This window comes from Heliconius melpomene, chromosome 12 (genome assembly GCF_056956725.1).
Source record: "Heliconius melpomene rosina isolate 202511_hmr_F chromosome 12, ASM5695672v1, whole genome shotgun sequence".
Lineage (NCBI taxonomy): Eukaryota > Metazoa > Arthropoda > Insecta > Lepidoptera > Nymphalidae > Heliconius > Heliconius melpomene.
Window position 1 is genome coordinate 13907944 of NC_140400.1, and position 14690 is coordinate 13922633.

A 14690-nucleotide genomic window follows, 5' to 3' on the forward strand; every position below is an offset into this window, starting at 1 on the left:
TTAATACAGTTTTGCCCAATTATAATTATACTCGTATCTATTAATTTTTTACCTTTCGTTGCTTTATCATAATTCCCATGGAACATGTCTTCAGTCGCAGCAGCTGGGGCCTTCTCTCTAGCTATTACTGTATACGCTTTCTCTTCTTCTTTAATATAAACAGTCATGAAAAAGCCACCACCCAACCCCATGCTCATTTGGTTGAGGAGGCCGTTGCAGAACATCGCCGCGATGGTTGCATCCACTGCTGATCCATTTATTGACAGAATATGCCTGAAACATAAATAATAATTTATTTATATATATTTATGTATAGAAATATTTATGATTAGGTACAAATAGTACCTATTAAATATATTTTAATTTAAATGATTAGATTTTTTTTCTTCTTCACGATGTATCCCGTATATAGCAGGCAGGGTTCAAATAGATATATTTAAATAAATAGATCTATTTTGCTTAAATAATAATTATTACTTTATTACAGTATTTATGGGCTACTGAATTTTTTTACATGTAACATAATAGTATATTATATATCTGGTACTTTACTTTTACTTACTTTTATTAATAACACTATGATAAGTAATTTAAGATTGTAACTGCATCAACAATTTAAAATGTCATTAAATAATGTAAAATTGACAGTATAGTTATTCAGTTATAAGGTAAGATGATCTAACTCTAAAATCTCGAAGAAGTGGAGAAGCGGAACCATTAGTTTACTTTGGTGTTCGTCTGCCTGTCCGTCAGTCAATACCTCTTTGCTCATCAATGCGTGAAGAGTTTGAATAGAAATTAATATCAAATGTCAAGGCAAACTGTCCCTTGGAATTTGAACTCCATTGGTATGTTACAAAGAAAATTTATTTTACAAATTTATATTTACTTCCCGTTGACCTATAATCACAAAATTGCGGGAATCTCGGTGGATGAATCCGTTTCGCACTTGACCGGTTTTTTATAATCTTATCATAGCAGAGACACTAAGAAAATAAATAGATTTATATTTAAAGCTTCAAGGTGAACGTAATCACATGTGACTTGCTCACGTTCCTAGCTGTGCGAGTCTCTGTGGTGTAAATAGTTTTCCATATTATACACAACTAGAGACCGAAACGCGGCGTCGCCCGCTTAAAATATGCTTATTAAATCAGCTTCACGCTGTATCCCGCACGTAGCATGGTTGCCAGAGGGAACATAGTGTTGAGACACTCTGTTCCCCACTTTCTGCCCACTCTCCGCCCATACTTTCCGTTGAAATTCTAGAGGCATTACGTGTTGAGTGGCAGAACTCAACGCCACGCTTTACCTCGTCATCAGAGCGAAGTTTCGAAATTATGGGAATCGAACCCACAACCGCCGTCTTAACCTTTACCTATATTAGTATATTTTATCATAGCATAGCAGGTAAACATAGAAAAGAGAATCTAGTGTCAAGACATTTCATTGAGTATTGAGTGGTGGAAATGAAAATAATTTATACAGGGGTCGCATCCACAACTACAAACATAAGTCTCGTTGCATTAAGATGTCAGCATCATTTTATGTTATATTTAAGTTTGTTTATAAAATTTTATATATAAAAATTATTTATGTCTCCGATAATATTGACGTACTTTCAATGTTTGGAAATAAATTTGATAACTGTATTCAGATATAATAACACATTGACACGTTAAAATAATAATCATATATTTTATTTGTCTCGCTTAATTTAATTTAAAATGGAGAAATTTTATTAATCCTATTTACGCCATTTTAATAACGGTAACATTATTATACAAAATTATAAAAGTACCTAATGTGAACTACTTTTTTTCTTTAAAAAAGTAAATACTGAGTTGCATGATATTTTGAATAAAATACCCTTCATATTTTTTAAAGTTAACACTTTAAATAACTTAATAGCGTTATTTACAAATCAATAATATTTATAGAGGTAGGTCTTAGGTCTTTTATAAAAATCAAAAGTTTAATAATAATCGATCTTTAAAGTAAGTATACATTTTTTTTGTAATTGAATATTGAAATGCTAACAAAGCTAACAATTTAAATAATTCATAATTTGCTTAAACAAATTAAAAATGGCAGTTGAGAAATTAATAAAAAAAATACTCAGCAGTCATATTATTATAATAAGTATAATGCTATTATTGTTTATATATGAAAAGGAATGTTAATTGTATTATAAGAAAGAAGTATTTATTATAAGATACATCATGTCGATTAATAGCATTGTAATTTGCAATATACCCACTTGTTTTCTACGTATTTAATAAGTCTTTTTCCGGAAATATAATTCCGCAATATTTTTATTTAATCATATATTTAAAGTGTGTTGGAAGGAATTAATGTTTTCATTATACCGTCAAAGAAAAAAGAATAACAAATCGATAATATTGAACAAGGTCGTTAGTGACTCAGCCGCAGTTCACCTCGCTTCAAGGTTGTTTTTGTGTGTAAACACGAGCATAACAGCCCACACGCTAGCAGCCAGCCAACTTCTTATATTTTTTGTAAATAAACAATGAAATACAAACATCGATTAAAATTAACTTTATTTATCTTAAATTATTACAGTCATTAACGTAACGTACCACGTACAACAACATAATAACTACCTACAAGTTAATAACACAGCGACATTGAGCTTTACAACAAGCCCAGTAGAGATGAGATCAGTCATTGGAACGGTGTTCTTCAAAATAGATATCCATCGGCATGCACCGGTGGGGGCACGAGTCACGAGGCGCGCCGGCTGCGCCACCGTGTTCTAGCATTGTGGTGTGCATAATAAAAACTCTGCGTTACCAAAAACCTTCTCGGCTGTTCCACTGATCTCAGAGACGAGCGACCCGTGCTTTCTTCGGGTATTCGCCATAACGTCCTCCGTTCCGTCGGCAAAAATTCAATATTCCTTTTACACGCCATAGTCGTCCGTCGTTTATAAATCTATTTAATGTTTGTTATCGCCTTTCTTGTTGTTTTCTGTGTTGGCGAGCTTGGTGACGATCTTTCTGGAATGGCCCGACGGATCGAAGTGGTTGGTGTGCTGGCTCACTTCCTTCTTGGTGCGCTGCTTGCCGCTGTGGCTGGAGAAGATGTGCTTGTCGTGCTCGAAGTTGTAGTGGTCGTATTCATCAAAGAAAGCTTCAGACATATTTATGACTAGTAAGATTCACAAAGAGTACTCGAGATATATCGCGGTGACTGTGTCACTGTAGAATTTGTTTCACAAATGTGAGGAGGAGGGCCTCGCGAGCCGTTTATATAGACAGAAGCCGACACGTCAGTGACCGCATGCGCGTCGATATAATTCTCGAAGCGTGATTGGCTGGAGGAGCAGCTCCGACCCGGTTATGAAGGATGTTGTTCAATAATAAACTTAGGCGTGTGTGTGTAAGCCGGCTTGTGATAACACCACGGAATCGCATGTTATGCTCATATATTGCGTTCTTTCTCGAAAGATTAAATATTTTTATTCACAATTTTTCATAATATTAATAAATGTGGGAGTTTACAAGACATTGACACAACGCATTATGATTGACGGAATTAACTAACTTACTAACCCAGTTTCACGCCGTATCCCTAGCAGGGTAGTCAGAGAGAACTAGCGCCAAACGCTATGGTCTCTACATACTCCTTTCGTCTCGTCCACTGTCATCAACATCTTCATACATGCCTTCCGGGAAGGTCTTAATGTTTTTACGTGACATTAGACGTAAATAAAAAAATACATAAAGTTAATTTCATTTCTTTTTCCTATAGCGCGGCATATTTTTTTATTATGGCAACATTATAACTTGTTGCTTTAGTGTGCGTGCATTATTGTACGCAAGTTACATATTAATTTGTATTGTAAAAACGCATTACACAAAGAAAAATAATACGTCTTACTAGTGTTAGGTTACTTTAAATGCTATTAGATTATTTATTTAGGAAAAAACACAATCTCTTTCACTCTTTTTGGATTTAAACCAACGTTGCCAAATGTGGTCGGTGAAAAGCGGGATTTTTAAATATATTAAGTAAAAAATCGGGACAAATATAAAATATTATAAGGATAATATTATGAGCTTCCGATGGTGAAAGATATGTTTAAGAATATAAAATGTTTTTTTAATGGAAAAATATCACTATACTTAAACGATATTGTTTTGGTTTACCATATAAGGCAGTTAAGCCTTCCGGGTGTGTAGTTATGCACACACACAACTTGCGAATATACATATTTTCTATAAATTTGCAACATCTTATTATATATTTGATTGATTTGACATTAAAAGGAAGATAAAAAAAATTCATACTAATATGAAAATAAAAATATTTGTGCTCAACTGGCACGCTCGAAACGCCATATATCAAGAATTCAATTCAATTCAAATTAAAAATAAGTAATTTTGCAGAATATTCAAAAAGCTACATACATGAAAAGCTCTCCTAAGTAAGTACTTCTTTTAAAACTGCCAAATATAAAAGTTCAATTACATCTGTCTATCAAGCACGTTTTTGTTACTTGGATATTTTTTGTTAACGAATACCAGTTCTGACCACTGGATCAAATATATTTAAAATATCTACATCCATTTTTAATAAGTATTGAAAAACTTTGTAACGGTCCTTAATTAACGTTTTAACCATTTTTAATTTCCGCTGCCATCTATTGACGTGCGCTAGTGAGTGATGAAGTAGCGTTTAGGTAATAGATAGATATTGGAATCCATAAATAGAGGGCTTCCACAATAAGCCTCTTCGTAGTTAAAAGTTGGGTATATAGTTTACTATAATCTGTACAGTAAATAAGAACATGATTATTATATATAACAAATTAATGTATGGAGTATCGATTTAATTTTCGTTTATTAGTATCGGGGTATACATAAACCGATAATAATTAGTAATTCCTACGTAGTAGGCATTGTTTAAAAAGTACAAAAGTAGCACTACAATTAAAATATATTGAAGTAACTAAATTTAATGAGATTATTTGGAACGAGGAAATTAAATATTTAATGTTTTCATTACGCTCTGGTAACGAGGCAAAGCATGGCGTTGGGTTCCGCTACTCAACACGCGATACCTCCAGAAGCCGGCGGAAAATGTGGAAAATGGAAGTGTCTTAATGGGAATAAGGCACTTCCGTTCTCTTAAGTGTTTTAATACTAGATTCCTCTGCCTACCCTGCTATGTACAGGATATACTTAGTGTGAAGCTAAAAAAACGCACAACACATACTTTTATATAATTAAAAACGTCAATTAAGAACCTTTAAAAACACTTTATATACTTATATATTTTAGAAGTGTTGTAAGTGTTGTATAACACTTTAAAAATGATAAAAATAGAAGTTACTTGTTTATATTTTATTACTTACGAGTATTTATAATAGGAAATACTCTTTTAAATGTTTCTCATTCTATTACAACCTTAATCCTATAGAAGTACGTACTTACATATTATTGTGTTTCTTTCTAGTGTCATATTTTATCGCGTTTTAAATCACAACCATATTAAGAAAAAATCACTTTAATAATCATTATATCAACTATTTCTTTACTTGTTAATTGCGACACGAAAACTACTGTCTACCATTATCAAAAGCTTACATACCTGCCGATTTCTGAGCAATGAGGGGCATCTGTGCACACTGCTGCCCTTTTGAAGACATGAAGCCATGATGGAGAAGGAAGCAGAGGGTCTATAGGATCCAACGGTTCCGCCAACTTCCAAGAATTATAATCAGCACTCCCGATCAAGTAGCCGCTTAAAGCTGACACTGATACGAGAATGATGAGTCCAGTTATTAAAAGCTTAGTTTTTAATTTATACGGTCTGTAAAAAAAAAATATCAATTAACAATCTTTTAAGTATGCAATATCTACTTAACATTACATCATTTATCTAGGTCTAGAATATCTAGAAGTTTCAATAGATTTCCGATGAGTTTGACCTTATAATGACATTTATAGTAGATAGAAAATGTGTATGTATATATATTGTATTATTTTAAATATTATATATTCTCGATTTATATTAAATATACATTATTTATAGGTTTATGTTTTTGTGCCAAGTGAAGCGTAAATACTGGTGAAAATAACTGTAAGGATTCGATCAAGGTGTTTAAAATTTGCAGAAGACGGGACCCAGTGATGAGCGATTCCATGCTGGGTGGCAGAGAGCGGAGACCAATACCTCGTCTTACCAAAACAAAACACAACACTAATATTTTAAACAAACAAGTTATTAATTAAATATGTTTTAACTTAATCTGTTACCTTTATTTTAATGATTTAATTAAAAAAGTCTAACATTGTTTTGGCTATACCTACCTCTAATATGATTTTAATTAACTTAATTATTAAACTTAATTTATTTTTTATTTATTGTCATGGTCTAAGCTCAGACATCTTTTAACTTATAAGATGTGATAACAAATAATAATAGTTATTAATTGAATCATTGAATTCGCTTGGCCTCTGCGTACTTACTTTGAAGGATAATCACTCTCATCATTACTGAAATTCCCTTGTAAAATGGCGAACCTGTTTATAGGTGACACCAATCTTATGGTATCCATGGGTATATCATCGACATGGGTACTTATAAAGTGACGCCGGTGGAGACCAGCTCTTAGCGAATCCATGTTTCTTATCTTATCACAGCACCGAATGACAGTTCAAATGCTACACAATAACAACATAACCTAGAATCTTCAGAACAATGCCATTTTTGGTTATATTTTGTCGGCACGCAATTAGATTTGTCAAGGATCTTTATAAACTGATTTTTAGTACATTTTGAACAGCGGATTATGACAAATACATAAGTGCAGGTTGTATGCAGTGAACTTGCTTGCGGGTTTGAGAAAATCGATACGAAAAACAGCTGTTCATGCCGGTCACCTACAATTCCCGTTTACGTTTGGAAAAAACAGATGGCGCTCAAAACTAATTGTTTTTTTTTTCGTTGTTAAATATATTGTATTTGGATGTTTAATTTAAATTACGAAACAATATACAAACGCCAGTATAAAATTTTAGTTAAAGTTATAACACAAAGGTTTGCTAAGATAACTTTTACAGGCGTTAAAATAATTTTAAGGCTGTCGTGGCGCAGTGGCACAATGTCTGATTATAATCGTAAGAGTTGTTGGTTCAATTTCCAATGCGGGAAATTATTAAATTTAGATTATTTCTAAGTGCGGCGTTAAGTTCCACGTGATACCAAAATTGTGTTGGAAAGTATCTACGGTAAAATGAGGTTCCCTCTGCCTGCTCTGTTATATAGGGCAAAAAAGCTGAAAATAAATTATTTCATGCTAATGTTTTTCTATTATTATTATCTTTTTGATTGAGCGATATTAACGTGTATTTAAGATTGATTACCAGATTCTTATCTTTGACTAAACTCAAACTATTGCACATCTTTTCCAATAAGTTGGTAAATTGGTAATTTACAGGAAATTGCCAATTTATATATGTTAAAGTCTCCATAGTGAAATAATTATAGTCATCTTGTTTTTGTTTCTCAATTTTTATCTGTTCTCGTTCAATTTACCTATATTACGCACAATTTTTTTTTTCATATAAGTAGAACTTCAAAAGAAGAAATTCACTATGATTTCCGAAATATCTGTCATCTTAATGTTAATAACTAAACTATGCGTATTTCAACGCTGCGGTATATGCAAACATAGAATCTTGCAATAGATAATATAATACCTACTTACTTCAAATCAAAAAGAAAGAGTTCCTTTTGTCCATTGCAGACTTAAACAATGATTAAATTTGAATAAAATAGCAATGCCAATTTGAAGATAAATAGCATAATAACTTAACAAAAATAAAGTTTAAGCAAAGTTAACGATTAAACATATAAAAACAAATAAAACAACTTTAACGGATATATCGCACAACACATACTTTTTTTTATATAATTAAAGTATAAGTTTTTTTGCAATTAATTAAAAATTGTGGCTTTTCGTTATTACGAAAATTTTACCACGTGACCGCAGAAAAAAGTAACTATAAAATTGTATCATATATTAATTAATAATTAATTGAGATAAAACTTTATGATATACAGGTACAGGTGAACGGAAGAGGAGGTAACTTTTTTCAATATTTAAAATTAAGGATTTTACTGTTAATTACATGTACTTATGCTCTTTACGTTTACAACAAACTTAAATTTGTCAAATTTTACAAAATGTTCCTTCCGTTATTAAATAAATTATCTTAGACAGAGTCGCCTCCAATAACCACAAGCTGTACGCGCAATTATATTACAGAACCAATGAGGGCAACAATTACTATTAATTTCCGATATTTATGCGTACAGCCCTGGTGGTGTAAAATTACCGGTTTTTTTACACTACCTGAGTGGATTTCCTTACAATAATGGCCGCCTCTACCTTATCTAAACCTTGGCTAATCATTTTATTTCTCACCTTCTGATTTATATTCAATTACGAGTAAGTTATTTAATACCTTGAACTGTGTAATCAATATATTTTGTTTTTATATTTTTTTGTAGTGGCGCGACGGCATAAAGGTGTGTAACGCGACGGTTGTGGGTTCGATCCCCACTCGAGGAAGTGAAATATTTATCTACTTTTATTCCATTCTTCACTTTGGTGTCGAGTTCTGGTCGCGATTTATTTACCAGAGCGAGGAAATGAAAGTAATTTAGATATAATCATTGCCCCGAGTTTAAATCAAACCTGTAAGCGTCGCGACTACGGACAGTTCTGAACTTTTTTTATAAACTTAATGTTTTACTGGTTAGGCAAAATGTGACATTTTTGTAGCGTATGGATGTATAAATATATTGTTATTTCTATTTTGTGAGGAAACTAAAGGAAATTCAATATCATAAAGATGTTTTAACACTAGGTTCCCAGGTTTCTCCTGCCTATCCTGCACACAGGAAGCTAAAAAAAAGTAAATATCAACCAAGTCGGTGGTGAAACGTCTCAGTCTAGTTTTCAGCTTCAATAGATTAAATTTATTTTATTGTAAGCTAAAATGCATAAGAATGTAAAATGACGTCACTACAGATGACAATCACGACTTTCTTTAATCCGATATACATATAGAAATACTATGATTGTTGAATATTGGAACATTTAGCATTTATTTATAATATGGGTAAAATAATAAAGTATTCATATTCTGTATTATTTCATTTGTAACACAATAAATCGGCTCCATATATGCCTATAATATTAAGGAAACTAGTATAAAACTTGATGTAAATAGTAGCCAGTACACATTTAAATGATTGTAAAATGAAACTACTTATTTTTTTTTGCTTCACTCTCTATCCCTCACACAGCAGCAGGCAGAGGAAACCTAGTGTTAAGAAACTCCGTTCCCCACTTTCCCCCGAATTCTGGAGGCATTACGTGTTGAGTGGCGGAACTCAACGACGGGATTTTGCCTCGACACCAGAGCGAAGAAATGGAAATATAAACGTAATTAAATATTTCACTTCCTCGAGTGAGGGTAGTGTTAGATTGATCGAATTCATGCCAATCCCGAACTTTCGATATAGCAGGGATTGTTTTCGATCCTACTCGAGACGTTTTATAGTAGTTTTATCTTAGGAACCCACAACCACCGCGTTAACAATCACACGGTGTCACCACGATAGTCTCAAATGTATTTTCAATAAATTATTATAAATTTATTATACATTAAATATTTATAAAAATAGTAAAATACATTTGCTTTGTTAGTTATATTAAATTAAGCTATAAATGGAAAGTGGGAAATAGTTTCTTTTACAATCTGCTTTAAAATAAGTGTTTTAAAATATATATTTACTTGTCGCTAGGTTTTTTTCTATATACAAAAATGCAGGACATAACTAAGCATGATAAAAACTTTCATGTTCTTTCTTATGTATGCACATCGTCATACATACCTCGCATTAAACATGCATAGAAAAATGCCTATAACTTATCTTTTACTATTTACTGGAGAGTTTCACTAATAGCGATCCTTTCGTTTAATTTCAATAAAATACTTGTTTTTTTTTATGTAATAAAATAGAAAATTATATTTTTCGACGATTACAAGTAATTGTAAAATTATTTTATCATTATTAAATTTATGAATAAATAAATTATTTTATAATAGTATTATGAATTATTACTTTTAATAACTTATTTACTTACTTTATTTTTACTTTAGAAAAATGTCAAATACTATTTAAAATAACATTATTAAGCAAACGTTAGGTAAAAACAAATGCAGCAACGTCAAACATGAAGAAAGAAAATCTTATCTATAAATCCTTTATACAAACTAGAGTTAGAAAGTTTCATTTTTCAAAGAGGTTGTTACCTGTGTCCACTGCTATCGGAGTCCGGTAAGCGGATAAGGACGTGCCGGTTTTTTCTTTTGACATTCGGTTTATCCGGACTCCGTAACGAGCTAGCTTTCAGCAGTGTTCGATCGCACATCACTATCAGGTTCACACCACTAGCACCAAGCGACACCTTCTCAAGAGGAAGTCAGTGATAACTGTGCTCTATAATGGTCGTCAACAAATATGCTCAAACGGCCTCGGACGTCATTGAAAAAAGGTCTGTTCATGGTGACATATATATTTGTTTAGTTTTTTATTTTCGATTTTTTGGTCTTTTTTTAAAGATATTTATATAGTAAGCTTTTTTATTTTGTTGCATTATACGAGTTGAATCGTAATTGAATGTATATTGAACTCAAAAATTTTCAGAGCTTTGTTCTGAAGTTTATTTGTATATAAGATTGACCAAGATAATATATACTATTATATTATAATAGATTCAAAGTAATTATTTTTAATTCATATCCATTCTCAGAAATTCATTTGACGTATTAATTGTATAGAAGTCACTTTACATTTATAAATAACAAGTACTACGGCTATGATTGTTACGTAAAGGAGATCGAGACGAATGCATTAGGTACAAGCTAGTTGAGGTACGCCATGGTTACTGCCAATCACGTTGATACTCATAATAATTCTAATAATAGTAACTGTCTTCAATCGACTTTAAATATAATTTATTTCAATTTCGACTCGTTTTTCATTTTGTTTTTTTGGGAATTCACACGTTTTCCAGGAAAAATGCTTCGTTATCTATTAATATATTTATTTACACAAATTTACCTCGGAAATTGGAAACTTTTGCATTTAAATTACAAATTATTAAAAAAACATGTTAGCAATTCGCACATCGTAGAAGTGAAACCTTAAAAATTTTTATATTTTAGTAATGATCATAGAGATACAAAGTTTGTATAATTATTCTGAATTTTATTCGTTTATATTACATAGATTTATTTAGACTCAGAGCTTACATTTTCGATAAATGATACAAGAGGCTTACAACTAAAGTATGAAATATCCTATTTCATTTTCTCCCATATTAAATCTTATGAATTTATAATTCCGTCTCTTTTTACTGTCGCTTTTTCGTTTCATCGACTTTGAAAGAAATTTTCACTTTAAAAAAAGTTAAAAATATTAGCCATATTTTCAATATAAACACAGCCTTATAGTTAGTTATATATCGCAATTTCTCACAGATATGAACATGAAAAGGACAAAAATTAATTGATATATTTTATGAACATTACATAACATGCAGCTTAAATACTTTGCAATATTATTTAATTATGCACAGTATGCCATCCTTTCTTTTTTCTTTTTATTTCTTATTTTCTTGACTAAAAAAGTATCTACAAATCTAAAGAATGTTTCAAGATGAAATCAAAAAAAAAATACTGAATTTATACAATATTTGTATAAATTTAATATATATTTTAACTAATTCAGAATATCTTTAAATTTATAAATTTACAAAGTTAATAATTTTATTAACTTTATAATATATTTTTTGGATACTTTGGATTAAGTACAAATATTTGGTTAGGTGTATTTTGCGATGTTTGATCATGGGAAGATATGAAGGAAAGTTCTAGTGAGGAAGTAATGTTTCAAGGCAAAATTCATTTTTCGTTTATATCTAAATTATCTTTTTATATTATTTTACATAAAATAAACTATCTTTTATTTAAATAAGAAACAATAGACAATACCTAATTGATAGACATTATTTGCAATAAATATTTATTTATGTAGTATTTTATTGATAAATGACACGTTTAAAGTGCCATTTGTCAAAGTAAAATAAAATAATTCAATAGTAAATAATTTTATTATATATTGTTATACTTTTTTAATATTTCACACATGGCGGAACAGGCAAACAGAACCTGGGAACTAAGTGTTAGGACACTCCGTTCCCATTAAGACACTTTGCTAAGCTTAAGCTAAATTCTTAAAGCCTTGTGTGTTAAATAGCGGAACTCAACACTTACCAGTTCGAGAAAATGAAAATAATAAATATTTCATTCCTCTTGGTAAGAATCGAAATCAAAACCACGGTGTTTACCGTCGCACATCGTCGCGCGAAATATGTTGAGTTGAATTTAAAAAACAAAAAACTTACCTAATTGAGTATACAGGGTGGAATTGTCAGCGCCACTTTAAATGAAACCACAGTTTTAACTACTCTATAAAAGCCTAATATAATTCGGAAAAAATATAATTCCCAAAAATGAAAAAGTTATTTTTTCAAACAAAATAAATAATAAAATTATCGTTTTAAAATAAAACGCTATTTGTAAAGTATAACATAGGCACGCACACACTTACCTGTCAAAGCGGCAACGTCGCATACGTATGTGTGCGTGACACGAAATACAGGTATGGATAAAAATCATGAAATGTAAAAAAAATCCTACGTCCAAACCGTTAAGGTACCTTGATTATTTTTTTTAATTCTGGGTTTGAAATATTTTACCCTATATGCAGTTTCAGTAAAAGAAGCGCTGCCTCTTCCACCCTGTATAGTGTCGCTTAGGATAAGATTAAACTGTCATCAAATTCATTTTATCCCTACTAAAACCATGATAAATATTTGTGATAGATAATAAATAATAAATATTATTTTTACATTTTCAAACAACTTTACTTAAAAAAATATTTTCTAATAATTGTTTCACAACAACCTTTATTAATATAATAAACGAATGTATTAAATTATTTTTTGTCTAGAACAACAATAACAATAAACAATGAAAGTGCCAACCGAGTTTATATTTCATAAAGCGTAAAGCCGGTAAAACAATTTACATGTAGATGAGATAATAAATCTTATTATGGCAAATTGTTTCGATATGAAACAATGACGTTCATATATGAGTGTTATGAAATATATTTGACAATTTCCTATATACGACGATTTTTATACTTTTCTGTTTTTGTTCTACCCTCTCTCAGCGCCTCGCTGTAAGCTCTTTCTAGTAGTGTAGGCAGAGAGAGCCTAGTGTTAAAACACTCCACCACCGCCACCGCCTCCCACTTTCCGCTTAATTCCGGAGGCATTTCGGAGGCATGCGGAACTTCACGACGCGCCTTGCCCCGACATCATAGCAAAAACATTAAAATATTAAATATTTTATTTCCTCTAGTGGGAATGGAACCCACAACCTGTCCCGTTTATTGTCACGCGTTTGTGTCCCTGCGCCACGACTGGCCTCAAATATATTTTTCAATATAAATTAACAATAAGATTACTGAAGTAAAAACGTAAAGGAAGACCACGTGCATTTATTTTTTAAGAGATCTCGTGATTCCGCAAGTCATCGCTTCAATGACTACGTATAAAGTCATTACGTGAGCAATGTTATGATTGGCGCTTTACGCGACTGGTGTCGAGGCAAAGCGCGGTGTTGTTTTCCGCCACACAACACGCAATGAATTCGGAATTTGGAAATATTTTCATAGGAACGGCATGTCTTAACACTAGGTTTCGTCTGCCTAGTTAAAAATAAACAAATTTACATTTTTGTTATTTTAACCTGTGAGACCGAAAAACCTAGATTTCGATTCTTCCTTTCCTCTTCTGGCGCAGCGACACAAGGGTGTAACGCGACGGTTGTGGGTTCGATCCCCATTCGAGGAAGTGAAATATTTACTTACGTTTATATTTCCATTTCTTTGCACTGGTGTCGAGACAAAGCGCGGCGTTGAATTCTGCCACTCAACACGCAATGCCTCCAGGATTCGGCAGAAAGTGGGGAACGTAGTGTCTTAACACGAGTTTCCCTCTGCCTATCCTGATGTGTGCGGGATACAGCGTGAAGCTGATTTTTTTATATATATTTTTTAACCTGACGCCTGATCGAAACCAAATTCACTAAAGACGATCAAATTTTTGCCCTAAAAGGAGTGTGAACTTAAATTTCGCAATTCTGCCACCGACCGTGTGGCCTAATGGATAAGGCGTCGGACTTCGGATCCGAAGATTGCAGGTTCGAGTCCTGTCACGGTCGAATAATATTTATTTTTGTCCTATTCTAAAATCACTCGTAGAGTTTTCAAAAAAAAAACACCCAAAACGCTCAATGATCAAAAAAGATTTCCACTCTCAGTTTGAGAAATCAAATTATTTCTAATTTTTAAGTTTCAAAATTTTTTAAACCGAATAAACCGATATAATTATTTTTTAATCGACTTTCAAAAAAGGAGGTTCTCAACTTGTCGGAATCTTTTTTTTTGTAATAAAATTCGATGTTCATTAATTATTTTTAATGTATTGTGATGATTTTTTAAAATTTTAA

At 31.7% G+C, this 14690-nt stretch overlaps 2 protein-coding genes and 1 non-coding gene across 7 annotated transcripts in view; 1 reads left to right on the forward strand and 2 right to left on the reverse strand.

Moving 5' to 3' along the window:
* Positions 1 to 14690, reverse strand: part of LOC146534050 (glutathione hydrolase 1 proenzyme-like) — a 31057-nt gene that overhangs the window by 11130 nt on the left and 5237 nt on the right. For 3 of the 5 annotated variants that reach the window (XM_085195091.1, XM_085195094.1, XM_085195093.1), the window contains exons 3-4: positions 5617 to 5838; positions 53 to 273 (exon numbers count right to left, since the gene is read on the reverse strand). In XM_085195091.1, coding sequence (XP_085051217.1) covers positions 53 to 273; positions 5617 to 5838 — 443 coding nt within the window. Of the gene's footprint in view, positions 1 to 52; positions 274 to 5616; positions 5839 to 6497; positions 6880 to 10358; positions 10546 to 14690 lie in introns of those variants that run through there. The other 2 variants (XM_085195090.1, XM_085195089.1) reach the window with 2 other exon arrangements.
* Positions 2547 to 3261, reverse strand: LOC146534051 (nuclear protein 1). Its single transcript, XM_085195096.1, has one exon. It carries the CDS (start codon positions 3161 to 3163, stop codon positions 2960 to 2962), a length of 204 nt encoding a protein of 67 aa, XP_085051222.1. The 5' UTR covers positions 3164 to 3261; the 3' UTR covers positions 2547 to 2959.
* Positions 14330 to 14402, forward strand: TRNAR-UCG (transfer RNA arginine (anticodon UCG)). The gene has a single exon. It is a non-coding gene; the product is annotated as a tRNA-Arg (tRNA).